General features: G+C 37.6%; 1 protein-coding gene across 8 annotated transcripts in view; it reads right to left on the bottom strand.

The window, feature by feature from the left end:
- The window catches only part of ATP8A1 (ATPase phospholipid transporting 8A1), a 125,568-nt gene that overhangs the window by 28,819 nt on the left and 71,855 nt on the right, over positions 1-24,894 (bottom strand). For all 8 annotated transcript variants that reach the window (XM_075091581.1, XM_075091579.1, XM_075091580.1 and 5 more), the window contains 6 exons: positions 23,035-23,207; positions 12,808-12,991; positions 12,593-12,703; positions 5,748-5,822; positions 5,493-5,615; positions 2,950-3,028 (listed from right to left, as the gene is read on the bottom strand). In XM_075091581.1, coding sequence (XP_074947682.1) covers positions 2,950-3,028; positions 5,493-5,615; positions 5,748-5,822; positions 12,593-12,703; positions 12,808-12,991; positions 23,035-23,207 — 745 coding nt within the window. The remainder of the gene's footprint in view (positions 1-2,949; positions 3,029-5,492; positions 5,616-5,747; positions 5,823-12,592; positions 12,704-12,807; positions 12,992-23,034; positions 23,208-24,894) is intronic.

The following is a 24,894-nucleotide window of genomic DNA, read 5'->3' as shown; positions in this document are numbered from 1 at the left end:
GAGATATCAAAATACTGTGCATGTAGTAAGGCAGGATAAAAGTACAAGAAAAAAAAAAAAAAGAAAAGTCAACCCCACTAACGCTGAGTGAGCATGGGGAAGGATGTTTTTAAAAGCTGTGTTTGGGGAAAGAGAAGAATAAAGGTATGTTGTTTTGGTGTGTTTTTTTTTTTTTTTTCCCCCTGGGGTGGGAGTGGGTTTACAAGTCCTCTGACTGGGGGGGGGGGGAGCAGAGGAAGGTGACAAACTGATAAAAAAGGTCTCTAGCTGAAAACAATTATTTCCCACTATCCTCATCTAGCATATGGCACATTAAATGCTGCTAATTAAGTATGTTTTTATATTTGTGTTGAGTGTTTTCCCAGCCTCTGTATCACCTTTACACATGCTTGAAATGAAACTCATTTTTGCTGTGGAAGAAGAGTGCTCCTTTGTAAAAGCTTTTCAGGACCTGTGAGGCCAGTTTATCACAGAAAAAAACCCTTCTATTTATTGATATTCAGGAAGAGACAGCGGGTGAAAATTCACACAAAAAAGCCAGAATAAAAATGCTTGCAAAGAGTCCTCCTTAACCTCTCCCATTCCAAGATGAGAAGCTCACAACAGCTACCTCCTTAGCTGTAGTGATACTGGTTGCATTCCTGGCACTTCCCCAATTTAACCTTCTCCCTGGACAAACTAGGACACCACAAAGACTACAAGGGCTCTGGAAGCCTGAAAACAAATCTGAGACCATGGCTCATTTTAAGGGTTATACAAAAGAGGGAGCAGTTGGTAGATTTACTTGTGCATGCCATTTACTGTTATGTTGACAAAGTAGCATCAGAAGAAGCTTCTGTGAAGATATATGTCCTTGTCAGTTTTCATATCCACATGGAGTGCAAAGACTCTAGTTTTGTGTACTGTACAATGGTTAGGTCCCATGGAGCAAATTCTGACAAACAATTCTTACAAATCCATACCTATTCTCTGGTCGCATATTTCTTAGTAGGCTCTACTACAATGCATGCAGTTTGAAATTTTCCCCTTACAGACAAGAGGTGGACAAGTGAGACTAAAGAGTAAACAGGAGAAAATGCTCAAAGGACAGACTGTGAGCTCCAAGAGATTTTCATGATCTTCAGGATTTAATTTTCAGTGTTCTAATAAATATCTGCTCAAACATGCTCTCCGATGCTTTATAATATAGACCTAGCAGTAAAGAGCATGAAGAGGATGAAGCACAGGAATAGGCAGGCAGCCGAGTCTGTTCCCATCAGTCAGAGCACTGAAACTCAAGCACCAAGCTGAGCTATCCCCTCTTCTTCCCATTCCTCCTTTCCTGTCTCAGGATCCTCCTGTGCCTCTTCTTTGTTAAGAGAAGGTGAAGGCTGAGACCTGTTCTCAGAAGTTCCTCTCTCAGGTGGATCTCTCTGGTACTCATCAGCTCCTCCCTAGGAAACTTTAGCATTATTTCCTTTTCCTCTTTACACACACAGCCATCAGAGATTTAATTAACAGCAGGTCCCATCCTGCACTCACTTTCCCTTCATGCAGAACTCTGTGCACCAGCTGGACGCACGGCAGGTACTGGTTCTCTGCCCACCAGGTACACAATCCCCAGATCTCAATTCTGCTCCCCTTCCTCACCTGGCCTTTCGCTAGGAATGAAAGAGGAAGACAGAAGGCAATTTGTTCAGACTTGCAGAGGCCACCTTGCCATCAGGTCAGTTCTAAGCCAGGGGCTGTGGGCTGAAGAGGCCTGCACTAGAGAGCTCTCACAAGTGCTCGTGCAGGAATCTCAGCTTTGCCATTCACAACAAACTCTATTCTGCTTCACCGCATATACTCATTTAACATTTCTCCATCACATAATGCATAGATCTCTCACACTGACTGGCTACAGCTTTGAATGGGGATTTTGGTTTGGATTTGAGGTTGTGGTTTTAGAGTATGCATTGACATTTTGGGACCTCTTTCCTTCTGGGCTGCCTAAACCTCTCCAATGCAAACTGCTGCCACTGAACTCGCATCCAGTGGCCTTTCAGAGAAAACAGGCCGCAATCTACTTCCCTTAACCCATCAGAAGTCACTGAGTATAAAATACCCTGCATGAAGCTTTTCCTTTAATCTTTGCGGGCACAAGCAGCTGTGACCATCATCTATTGAGACTATCTAGTCTCAACAGTGCCCAAAACGTCCATGAGATTATTTCTGTCCCTACGTCAGGGCAGGCTGCCTGGCTACATCAGGGAAACTACTAATTTTACAGAAAAGCCGCAGGCTACACACTTTTTTCCCCCTCCCCACAAAGTGGAAGTGAAACAAAACCCCACCCCTGTGAGAGCTCCCATAAACCTTCCCACAAACGGGAAGCAATGCTTTCAAGTTTCCTCTAACTAATACAGCTTTCCTCCCAGCTGTCCCATTTCCTTCTGCAACTCAGGTGCACATACAACAGTTGAACTAGAAGAATGACAGAACTGAGCTGTCCAAGACGTTCCAGTTTCCTCTGTCACAAGCCTACTCATATAGATGTAAACCAATGGGCTAGTCTGACCCTAAAGTAACAGGAGAGAAGGTATACACATCAGCCATAAAAGCTTACAAAATGTAAGAGACAATGCAAGGGACAGTAGTGATTTAGGATCCTGCAGGTGTTTACTGTGGTAGCATATTATATAAAAAATAGCATAATTAAACAGCAATCTCTTTTCCTCCATCTTGTTTAAGTTTACTTAAAACCTATTCATACAGTTTTATGCATAGGTACATATTATTATTCCTACTTTTAAACAGATTTTAAATAAAACTTTATATATACTGCATCTGCTCTAGTTCTAGAAATAGTAGCCTGAAATTTAATCACACTGTACTGTTAGGGTTTATAAAGCTTTCCTAAGAAAAAAGAAGGTATTTAGATATTTTGTACATTTCAACATTTATATTCTTATTTTTCATAATACTTACCATGCTGGAGGGCTTTTAGTGGAAACCAAAACAGAATGAATGAGTGGAAGAGGCCATTTAAACAATGAACCCAGAAAACCTAAGGGAAAACAGAAAATCCATGAGAACCATTTGCAATAAACTAGCTCTGTGAACCCTGACCTTTCTTTTTATCTGTGTGTTAGATTCACAAAATGTGTTTCTTTCAGGCCACCACTGTGAAGTAATATAACTGACAGGCACTTTCTGCCTCTTAGCTCTTCATGGGTCATTTGTTTATTTTTATGTTTTGAAAAAAAGTGTTTATTATCGCCTCCTTTTAATTTCAAATCTGAAGGGAAATTACAATGTATACATATGGGAATATAATCAGAAAAATGAAACTAAACCAGACAACTGGAACAATTGTTACATTCTAAGTAGGGAACTAAAAAGGACTCTAGCTTTTATAATTTACATTTTCTGAAAAAAGAAATTCGGAGAGTAAAACAATCAAAACCTGAGTTTTACATATACCTGCCTATGTATTTCCACAAAGGAATTAAAAAAGGACAAATAAGAGTATCTTCCTTAGATTTCCCCTTACATGCTCCATTCTTGAAGTGTACAGCTTCATTATATTAAACTTTCTTTAATGTATTTGCTAAATAATTCAAGTTTTACTTTCAAGCTTATTTTCATTTGTAAATTTCTGAAAAGAACTGTATTAAGTTTAAGGATAAACAACCTATTGATGCTTTCCATAATATATTGTATAAAGACATAAAAAGACATAATCAAAAATATGTAACCCACTTCCTTCAGGATAGCAACCATGTTTTTCATTAACAATGCTTTTGACAATCAAAGCCTTTATTGTAACTAACTGATGTGTATTATGAGTGTTAAGGTGTTCAAACAATTGAAATTAAGTTGCCTGCCTCACAACATTTTCCACAATGTCTCAAAGTCTTTTGTTAGATTATACAACTACACTAGGTTGTATGATCCAATTTACACTCCAACACTTTGCACATTTGAACTTGTGCTACTCATTAACCTTTGTCTCTCCTTCTTGCTATGTCATTACCAGAAGTTTTTATTTGACAGAAAGCACAGGTGGGTGCAAGAAAAATTAGTTCTACTTTTCCATTTTCCTGACCAGTTCTTATTGTCACATGCTAATCCTTTAACCTCTGTCATGACCTCATAACCTTTGATCCCTTTTACCATAACAAACATCTGCATCAACATTCAAGGCAGTAATGTTTCCAAATCTTTAACACCAACCATTCAACTTATATAGGTGGGAATTTTGTAGGTGGGAGGTTTGTAGATGTTCACTCGTAGCAAGAGTTGTATGGGAATAGCCACAGAATTTCCAGTGAAGTCAACAATACATATGTGCAATAATAAAAATGCTATAGACTTCCTTAAAACCAAAAAAAAATCCAACAATTGTAACTCATGACTTACATTATTTATTAAAACTATCACAACACAAAAGTGTCTGTATCAATGGACTATGAAAAGTCTGGTATTTGTAAAGCATTCCCAGTGGCACAAGAAACTATTTTCCCTAGCTTCCTTACAAATTTCAGGTTTGTTTTTGTGGGTGAATGGATGAAATGAAGAAGAAGAAAAATGTCATATGCTTCAGTGAACAAAGATAGTTTAAAAAAATAATTCTATATAGATAGGCGTAGTCCAGTTTTACAGCACAAGTGGCACAGATATGAGAGCTAAGTATGCTGTATCAGCTCCGCACATCTACTCCAGACCAGCACATGTGGGCGTTGTTAATTCAGTGACAGATTGAAAATGTCCCCAAGTTCAACATACCATGACATTACTTGAAATATAGCAATTACATTTAGAAAAAGCAAATAAAATCAGAAGGAACTCTTACAAACATCGTGCATTCATGAAATTGCAGAGTCAGGAAAAAGTTTCATTTATGTTTTTTGAGAGATTATTTATGGACAAACCTATAGAAATTTTGTATATTTTATATATTGAAGAGTCCTACATTCTTCTACTACTTTTTGTGCTAGTCTCTCCAAGATGAATGTCACCCATTTCCCACCAAAAGTAGCCTCAGATTCCTTATTACACAATCTAAACTGTCTCCAAGATTTTTTTCCCCAAACAACTCAAAATTAAACCATAAAATCACAACTGCAAATTGACAAAGAATAGTACCGAGACCCTCCCTCTACAAATCTAATGACAGTTCTTATTGTCCTCTGCAACACTTCTCCACAGGCTTCAGTAATCCATTTCCATATAACAGTACAAATACATACAGCCTAGCGACGGAGAGGTCTAATCGCTTCTGCGTATAGAAGACAGCTTTATTACTAGCAGAGAAAAAAAATCAGGGCTGAAAAAAATAAAATGCTTGCTGTCCATTTCTGTATTTGCTAAAAACGGATAAATTTGATTTCACAGACAAGTGGACAACTGGAAACAGTACTAATAAAAATACCTTCCATTTTAAATATGAGCAGCATAGAACAAAAAGGATAACTATACTGAATTCCTCTTAATTTCTGTTTTAATTGTATTTGATTTTTTAAATCTACCTTAGTATTAAAGTCCAGTGCATTTTGGGAAGTCTTGTATAACTCTGGATATTTCAGCATGTTTTCTTTTCGACAGGATCTCTCAAATATTCCAAGAGTTAGTGGAGGCATTGCTGTAAACATCTAATAGATTAAAACAAACAAACAAACAAACTTATTGCAAAACTTTAGAGGTGAGTACTTGCTTAAAGATTGCTTACTCAAGAAATTTAGGATTAGGATTGAAAATAACTGAAAACACACAGATCATCTTACCACATTGTAGAGACCTATACACCATCTTTCAAAAAGAATTTGTCCAGAAAAGCCATTGACAAAAGCAAACCACACCTGAAAAAGAGAACCGTATATTACTCAAATGTCCTGTGAGGTGTGATTAATAGATTTGCTTTTCTCAGCTTCACATAAAGGGCTATCCCTAGAACACATTTACAACGCAGCTCAGGATGTTATGGCTTAAACATATAAAAAAATATATACAAGAATAAACCCAACTTGTGTTCAGAACAGATAATGGGCTATCCAGTCAAATATGTGAGCAATTCATTTCAAGGAGGTAGCTATTTTCAGAAGGAAATTAATGTTTGTTAAGTATTTAAGAGTGATTTAGCTTACTGCATTTGTATTGTACTTAATTCTTAATGAAATAAAAATTCTGAGGAATAGCAGGGGAAAACAAATATCACAGGAAACACCTACAGATTAGAAGCAGTCATCATCTTCTAATCATTAGCAAACCTCCTAACTAATTCATAAAGTAAGCTGTGAAAATTGTACCAATAGTCCTTCCTCATACATGAAATTCACCAGATCACTACATCAACTACAATTACTCAGTTAACAAGCACTAACTCAACTACAGAATATTTTAGAGGTGCAGTTGGAAATCTCTTTCATTGCATAATTTTATCACTTTTTGCCAAAAGGTTAAAAAAACCAAATTTAGTTTGAAAGGCATGATGACACATTTTCTTACATTTTTTAGTATAGCATGCAGCATAACTGCTTTCTTCTGTTTCTCACTTCACGCTCATATTATTTCAATGACAAAGTGTAGAAGCAGCATCTCTGATGAATCTTTATTAACAAACTACACTGAAATGACATTGCCTACGACAAACATAGGCTGTAAGGTGACAGAAGCTAGGATCATCTAAACAACATTCTCTCAGTTTAAGACTCATATTTTTCAAGTGAACGTTTAGATCCTCTTTGCAGAGACTTTGCTACAGTTCACATTTAATTTGACTTTATTATGGAAGCATGAATTGCTACGACCACTATGTATGTTTATCAGGGCTGGCCTCCAGGTGACCAGATTCTATGAACAAGCTCAGCCTTTCATCATGTTGTGGAATGTTTCAAGATGTTTGTGAATACTTTGAGATGGAAACCCCCCTGAAATTAGCAACTATTAACACTAAAAATGGGAGTTAAATTCCAGCTAAAATTGCTATTTGTTCAACCAATAAATGAAAAGTAAGCAGATTTTTTGGGTGGCCAATTATTGGAGCAAGATTGCATACAAAATCATGAATATTAGAGGCTGCAATACAGAGATATAAAATACACTGAATTTTCTGAAGTCTTACAATGCTAAATTTCTTTACTTCAACTGAACTGTAACAAGCACTCTGTTTTCTAACTTTTCAGTCTATTCACTGAAAAGAGAATGGAATTACTTTATGCGAGTTGAATGAGATCTTTATAAACTCTGTGTATTCTGATTTTTGACTTTTGGAATAGGAATTATGATTTAACTGTGATAAATTTAGAAGACATTTATTAGCAGCAGCATCTCCTCAGTAGCTGAGTACGAGGGAGTGAGATGAGTGCATGATCAGCTGTGCATTACTGAACAGTTAATTATGCGCTCAACATCAGCACAATTTTTGGATGTTTTAAAACTAAGCTAAATGTGTGAACCTAATCCAGAACCTCATCACCACTGCTGGAATGTTGTGCCCCTCAACCACCTTCTCTCTTTTTAACCTTCTCATTATACATAGTTCCTACATTCACTTACCCCCAAGCCTAGGAAGACAGCTCTTGAGAGAGGATTGAAGGACAGATATCATTATGTGATTGACCCCCTTTTTTTTCTTGTTTGAATCAAATACCAGAGTAAATTTTAGAATTTTTAATTTGAAAGGGTTTAGGGTGGTGGAAAAGGACAGTTTTAATAGAAAATATGTGACTGAGTAGTTGGGCACATGTACATTTACATATACACATATGTATACATATAAATACGCATATGTGTTATATACGTATACTTCTCATGGCTGGTAAATTCAGAGTTTAACAAAAGTGTGACTCTCTAGGAAGAAAATAAAACAGACCACAAGGAGATATATACCTGACCCTTCACAACCAAGGAGTATATGCAAAGAACATTAGCTTTCTGTTGTAACAGTCAAAATGTTATAAAAGTTTAATTTAAAAGAAACGCCTGAACATGTACTGAATCTATTCCATATATTCACTTTTATTAAAGTTAAGTGACGCTTGAAAATGTTTTGAAGTGACTGTTTTAAAGAAATGCAAGAATTGATAGAATTTCAATTTACAATGAATATCATATATGAAGTCACTTCCAAGCTTCTCAGAAATGCTATGCATCATTTTATTGTTAAAAACCCTGATGCTTTCAGTTTTATTTTGTACAGAATTTAAGTTAAAATTTTCAAGCTATATAAATTCTGAAAACTAGAGTTTTACGGTAAAATTGTAAAGAAATCCTTTAAGTTATAATAGTAACTTCCTGAAATCTTAGCATTTACTTGCTTCCAAAGAAAGCAAGCAAGTTACAGGCATTTCAGTTAAGTTATAGTGTATTAAGGAACTAGAAAAAATCTTGGTCAGAACTCTAGATGCAAACCAAGAAGAGATGAAATTTGGTAGCAGCCCTGGGTTCTAAAATTCTTGTTGAATCTATTAAAAAAAATGGCTGGGAAAAGAAACCTTTTAATGTGGCTAAAACCAATGCCCTCTGTAGTAGAAACACCACTATTTAGTGGCATACCAGATATACTACTTTAAGAGACAGAACATCTTTAACATCTAAGCAGAAACATGGATTTTCTACTGGTTACATGATAGTATTTGAATGTTCACATTAAGAACACCTATGGCTCAAAAATAATTAGCAGATCTAGTATGGGGTGGTCGTGTGGGGGACGCAGCAAGGATAAATACAGCCCTCAGCTCAAACTGTAAGAGGGGAAGAAAGTAAGTCATCCACTTACTCTAACTTCTGAACCTTGGACCCTAGAAAATTACACTAAGATAAATTAACCATCCATAGAAAAATGACTGTGGAGCTTACTACAGTATTAATAGTGACAGTGACAAGAAACACACAGTTTAACACACAGAAATTTATTCATGGATAAGCATGTTTCATTTGATTATGATGGACAACAAAGGCAGCTGCACCTGCAAAATAAGTTTTTAGGTCATGTTTTACATGATACTAATTTAAGGGCAGATTCAGCCACTTCTGTCCTAGGTGGTAGGTCCTACTCTAACATCTCAGATTACTAATCCAGCACCCCTATACAGAGGGACAAGAGATAGGTGTCCCTGAGAAGTAATTTAGACTACCTAAGTGATGGAGAAGCGAAAATTCGGACCATTTTACAGTTCAATTGCTACATAATTTCCACCGAAAATGAAAGACTTAGGTTCATAGCTCAGCTAAAATGAGATAGGCCTCAATGCAGATCCCTGTATTTCTAAGTTTTCAAACCACATAATGCAAAAAAGTGGGCATGAGCACAATCACTTTCTGCTCTCGGTGTTTTAAACTGAACTTGGTGCAGTTTGCATACATTAAGTATGCCATGGCATACTGAACAACAGCACCTCAACTCTACAGCTCAGAAGCAGGGTAAATATATACAGAAAGCCTGCTCACATTGGGGTTATGCATGATACGGGTCTCAGTATGACCACAGGCATTCATGTGATGTGTCAGGCAAAGGAAATTGTGGAGAAATGGCCTTGTTTAAGGATCTGTAACTGAACTTTAAATGTGAACTCCATGCATATGTTTCTTCTGTGTCGGGACTTTCACTCTTTTGCATGAATTTTCCCTGACAGGAAACATGAATGACCTATGCAGATCTTAAAAAATAATTATTTTTTTAAAATTGCAAACCTTTTTTTCATTTAATATAAAACAGTTATTTTATGTTATTACTAGCTAGCAGAAGAAAAAGTAGGAGTAGAAAAATTTTGTCCCTCCGATGTTGAAGGGAGATTTGCATAACTTCACAAAATAAGTAGTTTAACAAAAAGGCATATGCAGTAATGGTAATTACAAAACCAAAACCAATCCACACAGGAGTTCTCAATCGCTAGATCAATCTAACCATCATAATAAGGTAATGACAGTCCCTTCAAAATAAGTATGAGGCTCTGCATAGCCTTATCCTATGTGACTTCGAGGCCTGGTACAGGCTTAATAATGTGCATTAACAGTCTATTAGAAATTCAAAGTTTTCATTTGTAATTTAGAATGATACTTCAGAATATAACCTCTAAATTTAGTTACTAGGACTAGTCCCACACAAAAGATGAAGCCCATGTTTAAATATCTACTGCATCAAGACACTGAGTAGAAAAAGTTATTACAGACCAGTTCTAGTTTCTTATGAATAGGAGTTTAAATGTTGATAAACACTAATCACTCTGCAGGAGTATTATTATAGACCTTCTCCATTTTCTGAACCAAGAAACAATGTCACTTATTTCATATCACCCCATGAATGTCTAGGAAAAAGGCTGCATTTTAGACTAAATGGAATCTATTACATTACTTGTTTGATTAGTACTTAGCAGACATTTAAAAATATGCCTCTATTAAGTAAAGGTAGGTATTTTTAGTTATTGTCAGCTAGTGGAAGGAAACTTGCTTAAAGCAACTTCCAGACATGCCTTTCACAGTATTTTCTAAACTCCAAGACAGAGGAGGTGTGGCCACAAAAGCTTCACAGACGTTTTCCTGATGTAGCATTTCTGCATATTAAGCAGCAGCTTACAAATACTCATTGAGCTCTCTGCTCCCACGCCTGATCCGTACAAAAAACTGAAAAGAGAGATTCAAGACTGGCAGTTGTCCTTTCTAGAGACATTCAATGATGAATTTCTGCCCATTCACTCACAGTATTGACATGAGCTATTAACATCTGTGAAAGTTTTCTGAGCTGACAAACGCTGGGTATGCAGGAATTCAAGTAGAAGTCATCTTGTCTTCCAGAGAAGGTGTATATGGTAAAATGCTCATATGCATTATATATAAAGGGTCATAACACATGTAAAAATGATCTCTTTGCCCTTCCATCCACTCAGGAGGCAGAGACTACCTCTTCTAGTCTTTTGTATTTTTAGACAATGATCTCAGTACCTTGCATTTAACTTTCTTTCACAAAGAATACAAACGGTGGGATATTTATATCTGATTGAAGTTATAAATTTACAATGTGCTTGCAGGTGACAATGACAGAAAATAAGGAAAAAAATCAGGTAGTATGTTCTAAAGGCCAACTTTGTATGTTTTCTATAAACACAAGGTATACATTAATACTGTTTTTTCAAATACTTCAAGAGCTACTGCTAATCAGTACTTCTAGAAGTCTAATCATTTAATCAGATATTCAGCTTTTGAAATGCAAGATCTAAAGTCTGCCATCACTTCTAAGGCAAAAAAGGATCGTTAATGGATTTGCTTGTTCTATGGCTTCCTACTTTATGTTTTTCTAAACAGGCCGCAAACTCGCTACTACTTAGGTAGAAATCTATTTACATTAATAACACAATAAAGAAGAAAAAAGGAAAATTTAGAAAATGTAAAAAATATGTGAAGAAAAGAATGCATACTTTTTGGCTACAACACTTGCACATAAAAAGATGTTTGAAGTATTTTCAAATATTGCAACAGTGTAAGACCACATACACAAATATAAAAATTGGAAATATTAACCTATTGTTTACCTCAGGTCTAACAGAAATAAGGCATTTTCTTTCAGCCAACACTGGACACATACTGCGCAAGTTTCAGACATTAATTTGAAATATATTAAAAAAAGCTAAGAAAGTTTTAAGAATAACTGTTAATTCCATTAACGTAAAAATACAGAAGACTGAAATAAAAAACTTATTGTGCGATCAAGCTTTGCAACAAATTAAATTTAAAAAAAAGAAATCCTTTGGGTTTTTTAACCCAAAGTATTGTGAATATAAAGCTTGAATCAATTATAATCATAATTACTAGATATGTATTTGGTTATAAGAAAGCAAGCAGCTGTTGAAAGAAAAAAGAGGAACAGTAAATGAAGGGGGGGAGAGAAAAAAATTTTAAAATCCTTTAAAAAATACGTTCAAAATTTTAGGGTTGCCTTGTGGTCATGAAAACTACAGCTACACATGCTGTCTTAACCATACCTACCAATAAATGTACATTTATTACAACACAGTCCTCTCATACTACTGTCTTTTTTCACAAGACTCCAGTCTCCCTAAAATCCCAGGTGAGAAAACTAGGTCAGCTGCTTTTGGGAAAAGTATCCCTGTTCATGAACTAGAGCCTAAGCAGGCTTGGTTACCCCATCAACAAGTGAAAGAAATGCATCAGTGTAACTAAACACATGTGTAAAAACTTTTATTACTGTTCTGAGCAGCAACAGCCCTGCAGTTCAACAGTGACCTGAAAAAGGGCTTCAGATTGTGAACCGGAGAGTGACTGATACCAGCTCGAAGAGCTTAAGCATATATACCTCTTGGTAAATTTAAGGCTACTTGTAACTGTATACCTTAAATACTGTAATGATGTTACAGATTCAGAATTTTAATAAGCTAGCAGTATTATGGAACACAAACATTTGCTACTAATATTTAGTATGTATTTTTAAGACAATCTTTTAAAGTAAAAAAAAATCACTCTAATGTTAATGAGTTTATTAAAAAGCAAGATTCAGTACTAGTAAGTGTTAATTGACAGTTTAAATGCTTCTTTAAAATCATATATTATAACCAAAAGCTCAAAATAATAAAGGTTTTACTTGCAAGAAGTAACATTTACTGTATTGTAAAATTACCTCGATAATATAAAGGACTATATTCTTGTAGAAACAATACAATATGCATTTAGCTACTCTGTTATAATTCCAGGCTCCGTGAACCAACAACAAGTTCTTCAAATACTTGAACTGTAAAAAATGAAAAATGAACATACAATCAGAACATGTATACGCCAATATTAAATCTGGTAGTAAACTACTTTACTGTAGTTTTTCACAGTGTAATGACTTACCTGAGCAATTGAGTAGTCTGAAGAATTAGCAGCCTGTAGACCTTCATTCCCACTAATACCAACACCAACATGTGCTGTCTGTATCATACTAACATCATTTGCTCCATCACCAATTGCTAGAGTTACTACCTTAACTTGTTTTTTAACCATTTCTACAACTTCAGATTTTTGAAGTGGTGATACCCTAAGGGGTAACAGAAAGTAAAAGGTTTAATACAGGATTTTCAGATGAATGTACTCAAAACATACTTCATATTCTGTGAAAAGGTAACAAAACCAGGCCAACTAACATGCTGGTCAGTGACATGGCCTTGTTGTTGCCCTTTAGGCTGTATGCTAAAAGCACCTTCCCAGTGAAATTCATAGAAAAGTTGGATTTGTTGAAGCAAGATGTTAATAGAACTGGAGAGACATAGGTCAAACAGCAATGGGCCTCTAAAACAGAGTAATGGAAGAAACCCCGAACACTGCCACTACCAGTATTAACTTACAACGAATGCAGATTTTGGCATATTTTGTTGTTATGCTTTTTGTTTTCCTCTCTGGTTAAATATGTATTTTATAAACAAACAACAAGATATTTAAGACACAGATGTCAAAGTGAACAGGAAATAACAAACAGAGTGGTTTAACATAGCCTATGCTCCTAAATTAGAGGAACCAACTTTAAACATTGACTCTTGATCCTCTACTTTGTTTAACTGCTGGTAATTTCTCCCTTGTTCTTTTCAGGACTGCTCCAATTATCTGTCGGTAAGAAAATGCCTGTCCACAGTTGAGGGGACAAATTATTCTAGGGATGCCTCTCAAAAGCTCTATATGCAACTATATCAGTTTTGGCTCCATCTACCATTGTGTGTGTCACACATGTACCTTTCATTTCATGTTGCGATAGTTTTACTCTGTATGCTGAAATTCAGTCCTTGTAGTGTTTGAGACCCATAACTGAAAATAATATACAGAATTTATGTGCTAAGACTGGTGGGTTTCACAGGGTGGGGAAGGGAAGGAGCAAACCCTAAGCAGTGAGGCAATCCACTCTTGCGCTTCCTGGCCCTGGAGTCAAGGACCAACCCTGCCCCTCCTGTCTCATGGTACAAACAGAAACAAGAAGAAATGCGAACAGCCCTGTGAGTCTGTCTCCCCAGCCACCGCTGTTCACTGCATCCTACAAAGAGAGCAGTTCTGGTACAAAAGCATGACTCCTGCTGCGGAGCTGGGGATGTGCAGCTGGTGAAGAACTGTCCTTTCCTTATCTATCTTTCCAGCCTTCCAGACGAACTCACTCCAGATGCCCCATGCAAAAACTAGACATGGCTAGGAAGCAGAACTTGCCACTGGACATATATTGACATTGAAAACTGGGGAAAAACGTGTATTTATAATTAATTTCCTGCAAGTCTTCTATATGTATACTCATGCCAATTACCCCTCTGGTACCATACGCTTCTGGAACTTTGCAATTTGGGTTGTGAAAGATTCTCCCCGCAGTGACAAAATTTCAGAGTTACAGATTATGTAGGGAAGACTTAAGTCTTCCTGGTCAAAAAACAAAATAAAAACACAGAAATATATAAGAAATTAAGAATACAAATTTTGAGGAACAAATTTGCAAAGGAAAAGCACAGAAGAGCAATTACTTCCAGATAGTGTTTCTTCCTGAACATGCTCTGTATATTGCTGCTCACTGGGATACTGCCGAGTAACATAGCCTGTGTAGAGTTCATGAGTACAGTCCTCACCTGAACCAAGACTGCTGTATGGCACTCACAAGCTCAGTAACAAAAAGAAACATTACCACCAGACACCAAAAATTCAGCTGTATTATGGCACCTGTGCAGTCCTAAATTTCCTCACAAAAATTGCTGCAAGCTGAAGGTCCCAAAGGCACCATTCTCAAAAGTATGTGAATACTGAAAGGCCTCAAGATACTTGAGAAAATTATACTGTTATATTATTAATAAGATTCCTGATGGGTAAATCCTTTCTAGCTTAAAGAATTATACCTCAAAGAATTCTATCAAATCTGGTAAGTGAATGTGGCAAAAAAATACTGTCCTATTTATATTGATTGATTTTTAAGATCACAAAAACAGGGCTAATGAGGGCAATAATAAAAACAAGCCACCTACATAAGAAATAAAGTCTTTCCAATTATATAGCCTAGTCAAATTATTTTTCAGTACATGGCTTAATAAAATGTTCCTGTCTGCTCATTGATCTCTGCCATTACAGCCAAGGCTGAATGACTTGCCTGTCTTGACACTTGACAGACTGACATTACAGGTTAAAATGCATTGCTCTCTATTTGGACCAAACTTTTGATCCATAATTTGAGAGGCAGTTTTCTTCTCCAACTGGTTGTATATATTTCCTTATCACAATTCTTCCTGTCCCCCCTCCAGAAAAACAGAAACAGAACAAAACACCCATCTCTTTCCAAATAAGGAAGGGATATTAAGTTCTCCACATTCAACACTAAGTTTTTACAGTTAAGAACACTGAAGCACCAATTGTATTCCTTCTATTAAGCACAGAGATATGGCAATGCTTGGCCATCACTTTTTCTAGCTATCTGTAAACTCTACCATAGCTACCAAAACCACAGCCAACAAGCAATTAATTACATGATCTCTGAAGTTAATGGCCATGCCAACTACCTTCCATTCTGCCTGAGTAAGAATGCAATTTAAAAAAAAAAACCCAAACAGAGAGATAGCATAACAAAATCCACTGTTCACATGACAGACAAGCTATAAACTTAAAAAAAGGAAAGCAAAGTTTTTCTTAGAATTGACAGCTGAGGTTGGTAACTGATTTCATGGTGTTCATTGAAATAGGAAATGCAGCAGAATGGTGAAAAAGTTCAGGAAAAACCCAAATCTCTGACGTCACACTGCTGATGCTATCCATTATCCATTTCCTTTATTAACAAATCCAAGTTACAAAGATTTGAGAAAAGCTAACTAATAACGGCAAAAGTAGAAACAGTCTTTGAGAAATTTTGATGAATATGTCCTTTAGAAATGCAAATTTCACCAAACCAGCATTAATTTCCTATGAAAAGAAAGTCCTTTCTGACTAAAATAAAGCCTATTTAAGTTTTTAGCCATCTAAGGTTCACCATGATTACTCTGAAACATAGCTTAAAACCGTAGGAGAAAACCAAGGCTTTCTAGACATGCTTTTATGTCCTGAAACACACATTTATTCATATAACATCTATGAAGAATTAAGTTTTGTCTAAACCAGTAAAATATGGTAACAATCACAATTCTTACTAGCTAAAACTTTTACATTTCTGAAACTCAGACTACTTAAGAGCTGAAAGAGGATCCCAAACTATTCCTGATGGAGGAAGTCAACTTACCAACCATATAGAGAGAACTGTTTTAAAACACCAAATTTTAAACAGAAATATTTACAAAAATTTGAGAGATCATGATCTGTCTTCTTGTGTGTATTTTATACCCAGATATGCAACTGCTGAAATTAAAGCATACTCTCTTCTATAAATGAACATTACATTTGAAGCATATTTGTTATATTATTTATCTCAGCTACAATCCCCCATGTCTTTTGTAGAATGAGATCTTATATATGCATCATAATGACACGTCACTATATGCCATACTTTTAACGGTATAAGTTTACGACTTCAGTCCTTATTACCAAGGTACTCTTTTTACCATGGAACAGACTGGCATTTGATTCAATTGCAGCATCACAAAACAAATATGGAGGAATAGTATAAGGTCCATAGCTCATGTGGAAAAGAAAAAAGAAAATATTTTCCATTTTTCTCTAGAAAATACCAATATTTTTCATTTTACCTACCCTATAAAGTTATAGGAAGAAAAAAACCCCATGTTTCAACAGCTAGATTAAACCTCAACATTAGATAGATTACTAAATTACTAGCATAGATAGACTAATAGTGGTTGCCTCTCTTTGCTAGACCATTGTGCTTAACACTGAGACAGTGTTGTGAAGGGAAACTGGGTACATGGTATCTACACTCATCTTTGCTCACGTACAATACTTTAACTACCACTGGCTAGCTCTTCTGGTTCTCTCCATTTGCCAGAGGACACCTTCTCACAGTTCACCTTTGGTTTCACCTGATGTTCCATCAGCTGAAAAAAAACCCCTAATCGTACTCTGTGCCAATTAAGAAAAATTTCTTAAGCTTTAAGTGCAATAAATCAGAGAAAAAACATTGCATAAAATGTAATTGTGTGAGTTTTCAAAAGCAAAAAATAAAGGAGTGAAAAAGAATGCAGACTTTGAATTGAAAGTAGCTATCTAATGTTTCATTCAGCAGCCAGTGTAACACATGCTATCAGACTTTTTCAAAGGTACAGCCTTGTGATGAACTTTGGATGAAAGCTTCTGGCCAACAGCCCTTCAGAGAAATTCTGTGCTCCAAATGTACAAAAAAGCATTTCTATGGTATTTTATTACATGTTTTGTTTGAACTCTGCTGATGAGTATTGTATTAAGACTTGCTACAGCCAGCTTTATGCAAGATTCCTGACCTGAGAACTTTTTTTCCATCTTTTTAACTTCCCAGGAATAGTGGCTTATTTCCCTTTCAGACAATGTTTTAGGGGCAGTTGGAAGATGGCACTTACTCTCATTGCCTGGTGCATGAAGTTCATTATTAAACCAACAAAAAATACCTTTTGTTCATTTTTTCACTCTTAGCTGTATGTTTTTACTACAGAATAATTCATTTACCGTTCTTCTTGCACACATTACTCTGAAGCCAATACAGAGTTGGAATTCAGTTAATCAAAGTCTTTAAGCCAAACATCTGCTTGGAATTAATAACATACACAGATTTTTTAAATGAAATGTCTACTGAGTATTTGTCAGCTTCATCTGTGTTATGGCTGGTCTGAGGAAGAATCCATTGGTAATAAATGCTTCTGAACAAGTGAATACAGTCTGAAAACTTCAGAGAAAGTGATGTAATTTATACTTTTAAAACCAAGGAGTGCTTAAAATATTTACCGCCTTTACATTGATAGAGAAAAGACCGACATTTTCATTTAGTTGAAACAACTTATATTTAAGTGATTTACCTTAATTAAAAATTACCATTTTGAAATTTTTTATCTTCAAGCTCACAAACAAGGAAATGAAGTTTTTGTTAAGATGGAGCACTAACAGAAATATTTTGATAGAATTTTGACTTTTGCAAAGCACATGATATTAAAAAAGCACATACTAAAACAGTGAGTTTTACAAGCAAATATTTTAGTTTTAAACCTGCAGCCAATTTTTAAACAACCACAAAATATATCAGAGCATGTACCTAGACATGTATCGAAACCAGCTGACCTAAGTGAGTTACAGAAACTTTCATTTTGCACTTTGTTGTTTCATCATAAAAATGCTACCACTAAAAGAAAGCTATAGGTACAGAATATCCTTCGATTGTTCTAGAGTTCAACAGAAATGGCAATATTGTCTCTTCAAATGGCATAAAATGTGTTTTCAAATCAAGGAAAGACAAGAAAAAGAATCATACTTTTGAAAGAGCAGTTCTACAGCATCTCCTGCTTGTTACTTAGTATACGGAGCAAAACTGGAAATGGTAGAACAGGCACAAAGCTCCAACTTGCCTGTCAGAAAGACTATTGCCATTAGAAAAATGTTTATACATAGTATAAACTGTGTATCAGTGTATGATCTGAGTTTAAAAGACAGTAAGACCTTAGTTTGAAATTCAGTGTTTCATGCTGAAGCATGGCTACAAAGCTAAATCATAAAAAAATAATAAAAAAAATAACATTGGTGGCATAACATATCACTTGACAGAAAGGATGGAAAGACTACAGGTGTTTATTTGAATACTGTAACCTTGGAGCTCTGCCTTGGAGTGGAAGGAGAACAAGTTGAGAGCTTGTGGGTAAAAATTAAGGGACAGCCAAATATGGGTGACACTGTTGTGGGTGTTTGCTACAGGCCACCTGATCAAGAAGAGGAAGTTGATGGAGCCTTCTACAGACAGCTGGAAGTAGCCTCACAGTTGCAGGCCCTGGTCCTCATGGGGGACTTCAACAACCCTAATATTTGCTGGAAAATCAACATGGTGACCCATGCACGATCCGGAAGGTTCCTACTGAGCATCAAGGACAACTTTTTGATGCAAGTGGTGGAGGAGCCAACGAGGTGAGATGTGCTGCTCAACCTTATCCTAACAAACAAGGAAGGGCTGGTTGAGGATGTGAGAGTTGGGGGGGTAGCATTTGCTGCAGTGAACATGAGATGGTTGAGTTCAGGATACTGCGAGGTAGAAGCAGGGCTACGAGTCAGGTTACAACCTTGGACTTCAGGAGGGCCAACTTTGCCCCCTTCAAAGACCTGCTAGGAGGAATCCCATGGGCTAGGGCTCTGGAAGGCAGGGAGTCCAAGAGAGCTGCACAGTATTCAAGGACCACTTCCTCCGAGCTTGAGGTCAGTGCATCCCCAGGAGGAAGAAGTCAGGCAGAGGAGCCAGGAGACCCGCATGGATGAGAAAAGAGCTTCTAGAGAAACTCAAATGGAAGAGGGAGGTTCACAGTATGTGGAAAAAGGGACTGGCCACTTGGGAGGAATACAGGAACGCTGTCAGAGCATGCAGAGATGCGACGAGGAAGGCCAAGGCCCACTTGGCATTAAATCTGGCAAGGGATGTCAAAGATAACAAGAAGGGCTTCTTTAAATACATCAGGAGTAAGAGGAAGACTGGGGATACAGTGGGCCCACTGCTGAACAAGGAAGGGGCCCTGGTGACGCAGGATGCAGAGAAGGCAGAGTTACTGAATGCCTTCTTTGCCTTGGTCTTTACTGCTCAGGCTGGCCCTGAGGCATCTCAGCCCCCAGAAGAGAGGACAAATCTGGAGAAAGGAAGAATTACCATAGGTTGAGAAGGATTGGGTCAGAGATCACCTAGGCAAACTGGATCCTCACAAATCCATGGGCCTCAATGGGATGCACCCACAAGTGCTGAGGGAGCTGGCAGATGTTCTTGCTCAGCCACTCTCCATCATCTTTGAAAGCTCGTGGAGGACATGAGAGGTGCCCGAGGATTGGAGGAAGGCCAATGTCACTCCAATCTTCAAAAAGGGCAAGAAGGAGGACCTGGGGAACTATAGGCCAGTCAGCCTCACCTCCGTCCCCGGAAAGGTCATGGAGCAGTTCATCCTGGAGGTCATCTCCAGGCATGTAGAGGACAAGAAGGTCATCAGAAACAGTCAACATGGATTCACCAAGGGAAGATCATGATTGACCAACCTGATAGCCTTCTATGATGGTGTGACTGGCTGGGTCAACAAAGGGAGAGCAGTGGATGTTGTCCGTCTTGATTTCAGTAAGGCATTTGACACTGTCTCCCACAGCATCCTCACAGGCAAGCTAAGGAAGTGTGGGTTGGATGAGTGGACAGTGAGGTGGACAGACAACTGGCTCAACAACAGAACTCAGAGGGTTGTGGTCAATGGGGCAGAGTCTGGATGGAGGCCTGTCGCTAGTGGTGTTCCTCAGGGGTCTGTGCTGGGTCCAGTTCTGTTCAACATATCCATCAATGACCTGGATGATGGGATAGAGTGTAACCTCTGCAAGTTTGCTGACGATACCAAGCTGGGAGGAGCGGCTGATACACCAGAAGGTGGTGCTGCCATCCAGTGAGACCTGGACAGGCTGGAGAGCTGGGCCAAGGGGTACCTATAGAAATTCAACAAGAGCAAGTGCAAGGTCCTGCACCTGGGGAGGAACAACCCCATGCACCAGTACAGGCTGGGGGCTGACCTGCCAGAAAGCAGCTCCCCTGAGAAGGACTAGGGAGTGCTGGTGGGCAGCAAGTTGACCATGAGCCAACAATGTGCCCTTGTGGCTAAGAAGGCCAACAGTATCCTGGGCTGCATTAAAAGGAGTGTAGCCAGCAGATCGAGAGAGGTTATCCTCCCCCTCTACTCTGCCTTAGCGAGACCACATTTGGAGTACTGTGTCCAGTTTTGGGCTCCCCAGTTTAAGAAGGACACAGAACTGCTTGAGCAAGTCCAGCGCAGAGCTACCAAGATGATCAGGGGACTGGAGCACCTCCCTTATGAGGAAAGGCTGAGACACCTGGGTTTGTTCAGCCTGGACAAGAGAAGACTGAGGGGGGATCTCGTCAATACCTACAAATATCTAAAGGGTGGGTGTCAGGATGATGGGACTGGGCTCCTTTCAGTGGTGCCCAACGACAGGCCAAGGGGCAATGGGCACAAGTTGGAACACAGGAAATTCCACCTCAATATGAGAAAAAACTTCTTTCCTGTGCGGGTGCCAGAGCAGTGGCACAGGCTGCCCAGGGAGGTGTGGAAGTTTCCTTCCCTGGAGACATTCAAAACCCACCTGGATGCGTTCCTGTGCCCCCTGCTCTAGGTGTGCCTGCTCAAGCAGGGGGGTTGGACAAGATGATCTCCAGAGGTCCCTTCCAACCCCTACCATTCCGTGATTCTGTTATTTGCTTTCTCCTGTCCTTTTGCAAGGTAGACAAATAGTTCCATTTTGAACACTGAGTTTTCAGATGAATCTGCTTGATTGTAATGGAGTGTTATTAAACTCTCTACCTAAACATGAGAACCTTCCTTTTAATTATTTTATTAATCAAAAGTTGACAACCTATTAAGGTGTATTTACAACAGTTCTCACATTTATACACAGCATGGCTCTACCTTTAGGTAGATAACAGGATAGGCAATAATGAGATACTAGGCAGAAAGCTTATACACTTACTGAAAGGAGATTTGGATTTGTTAAGAAGTGATGCTGAATTCTAAGAATTATTTTGTTCTTGTACAAAATCCAGGCTGATCTCCTTTTTCATAGATTCTTTTTCTGAAGTAAATATTATCAGACATAGCATCCTATTTAAATATGGATTTCAACTTAACTTGAATGCACAGACAATCCTGAAAATTTCAGTACCACATTAATTGGGAGAACTTGAATTTGTGACACTTGTATATTGAGAAACAGCAAGCTACAGGGACTCCTGACCTTGAATATCTTGTTTCTGAGTTAATTTTTCCTGTTTTAATATAGGAAACAGCTTTTCCCATGCTACTGCAAGGGTCAAAATAGTGAAAAATACTCTGAGAACATTAACTGGCTATTCTTGTAATAGTGACCTCAGACACTGATGAAAATAACAGTGATTTCCACAGTTCTGGAATGTTTGAATGCATTTTTAATACAGATATCCTACCTGTGTTGCCAATGGTCTTGTAAAGAAAAGTCCTTGCTTCTGCTTTTGGACAGATTAATCACTTGGCCTAAACCAAGTTCTTTAAACATTGACAGGAGCACTTCTTGTTTATCTAGTTACCAAGCACCCAACTTCCCTCTTTGTTCAATGATTCAAATGCGGAAAAGGTGATGTACTGCTCAGGAGATTTTTGCAGTTTTTGTGTTTAATGCCATAAAAATGTGAGAAGGCCCCAAAACACATAAGCTATCACTTACACAGTCCTATGTATTCCTTCCTTAATATAAATCTGGAAATATTAAAAGACATACCAAGCCATTTTCATATTGTGCATATTTAAAGAAGGCAGATATTTAATTTTCTTTGATCTGGAAAAAAGTTCACTTGTTAGAGTAAGCTTACAGCTCTTATAGCTGATGTGTACAGGAAAGGATGAACGTCTGATTGCATAAAAGAACCCCAAAACAATCAGGAATAATACTAACAAAAAAAAACAACAAAGCGAGTTTCCACCAGCTTCAGGAAATAAAAATCACCCAGAGTAGTACCTTTAATATTTTTGTGTTCTTCTTACACAGTGTAATCCATGGCTTACAGAAAAGCAGGGATATAAAATCTTGTCTGTGGAGAAAGTGCTACAAAAGAATCCAGATGTGCTAAAACCTGCAGTTAACTGTAGTATCAATTTAAGGTTAAAATCAGTGTCTCAATCTTGCTAAGACTACCCTTGAAGGACAACAAATTATTTTTCTGGGTATATGCAATCTGAATGACTTTGTTTGACAGGTACACTCTGTTGCAGACTGCTCTACAGAAATATTTTGCTTGAATGACTGTATTTTATAACTTCAGCTATTGAAGGCTTTTTTTTTTATATTTCATGGTTGGGCAACATGGATATCTGTATCTTCTCTGAAATAAAAGGAGCTTCTTAATCTTTATATACCAATAAAAATACTGTAGAGAAAGAATAATGTAAACCTTACCTGCAACAAATAACAGCTTTACATGACAAAGCCAAATCCAGGAAATACTGTCTCACACCAAATGTCAAAGCATACTTCAGAGATTTACCATCAATGATGAGAGCAAAATCATTTTCCTTCCTTAAAGCATCACCAAGAGTACTGCAATGATGGCTAAGCGTCTCCCTTGTTCCCTGTTGCACAAAAATATTGTGTCCATTATTTTGAATTCCTACTACTCTTAAGTCCAAATTTTTTTTCAGTGTGATCAGAAACACTGGCATTTCGTTTTTTGAGGAAATTACCTTTTGATTATGCTATCAAATAGAGAGTATAAAATGAAAAAAGTATTTGTAACAGCTGTACTATTAGAAACCACAGTAGAAATGGTATATAGGATTGCTCTTGCACTCTGCCAAAAAACCATATGTATATAAGTTATGGTGGAAGTATTAATGCTCTTTGAATGGCAACAATACTTGCATAAATGTTTGCTAAAAAGATATTTCTAAGTAAGTTTTCTACACACCTATGGAAAAGAAAATTCACATACATATAGATACCAGAAGAAACAATTTCTGTTCACTGTTATATAAAATGGTCCTAAATGTGTAGAAAAACGTAAAAGAAACAGAGATAATTCATAAGTACATGCATTATAACTGATAATTCTAGCTATCGTATTAAATACAATTATTCTCGGCTGCATTAAAAGGAGTGTAGCCAGCAGATCGAGAGAGGTTATCCTCCCCCTCTACTCTGCTTTAGCGAGACCACATCTGGAGTACTGCGTCCAGTTTTGGGCCCCCCAGTTTAAGAAGGACACAGAACTGCTTGAGCAAGTCCAGCGCAGAGCTACCAAGATGATCAGGGGACTGGAGCATCTCCCTTATGAGGAAAGGCTGAGACACCTGGGTTTGTTCAGCCTGGACAAGAGAAGACTGAGGGGGGATCTCGTCAATACCTACAAATATCTAAAGGGTGGGTGTCAGGATGATGGGACTGGGCTCCTTTCAGTGGTGCCCAACGACAGGCCAAGGGGCAATGGGCACAAGTTGGAACACAGGAAGTTCCACCTCAATATGAGAAAAAACTTCTTTCCTGTGCGGGTGCCAGAGCAGTGGCACAGGCTGCCCAGGAAGGTGTGGGAGTTTCCTTCTCTGGAAATATTCTAAACCTCCCTGGACACGTTCCTGTGCCCCCTGCTCTGGGTGTGCCTGCTCAAGCAGGGGGGTTGGACAAGATGATCTCCAGAGATCCCTTCCAACCCCTACCACTCTGTGATTCTGTGAAATTATATTTTAAGGTAAGGCCACAGCAACTGCATGTTATATAAGGGGTCATAGTTTGTATTTTTCAGTTGCTGAGGAGAGTTTGAATCACACCTACTCAAGGCACTATTCTGTGATCCAGTACTGAGAACTTCAGATTATATTTAGTAGACAATATATTCATCTGTATTTATGCAGCAGGACTTCATAGCCTGCTTTGGAGAGGTCACTAATATCTAAATAGTTACAGTACAGCTCTACCATAGAGTGTCATGAAGAAGAAAAAAATTGCTTGTTGGATTTCTTTCTTTTTTAATTTTCTTCATAGAGCTACAACATACTCTTCTATTGTTTCCTGCTTCTCAGCCCAGAAGTAAGCAGTGTTTCAGAAGACAAAGGAAAAGGAAAGCAAACCTTTTGCTTATAAAATATTGAATTTGGAAACCAGTAACATCCTATGACAACAATGTTCCTACATTTTTCTACAAGTTTAACAACCAAATAATTGTGCTACTTCAGTGATGTTTGTCGTCAGTGTATGTCAGGCATACATAAATAAAATTTGGTGTAACCACCTAAAAATAAAACACCGAGAAGTAATTAAAAATCT

The sequence above is a fragment of the Phalacrocorax aristotelis genome, chromosome 4, assembly GCF_949628215.1.
Source record: "Phalacrocorax aristotelis chromosome 4, bGulAri2.1, whole genome shotgun sequence".
Classification (NCBI taxonomy): domain Eukaryota; kingdom Metazoa; phylum Chordata; class Aves; order Suliformes; family Phalacrocoracidae; genus Phalacrocorax; species Phalacrocorax aristotelis.
Note: the sequence above shows the minus strand (reverse complement) of the source record. Positions and strands in the feature narration are given on the sequence as shown.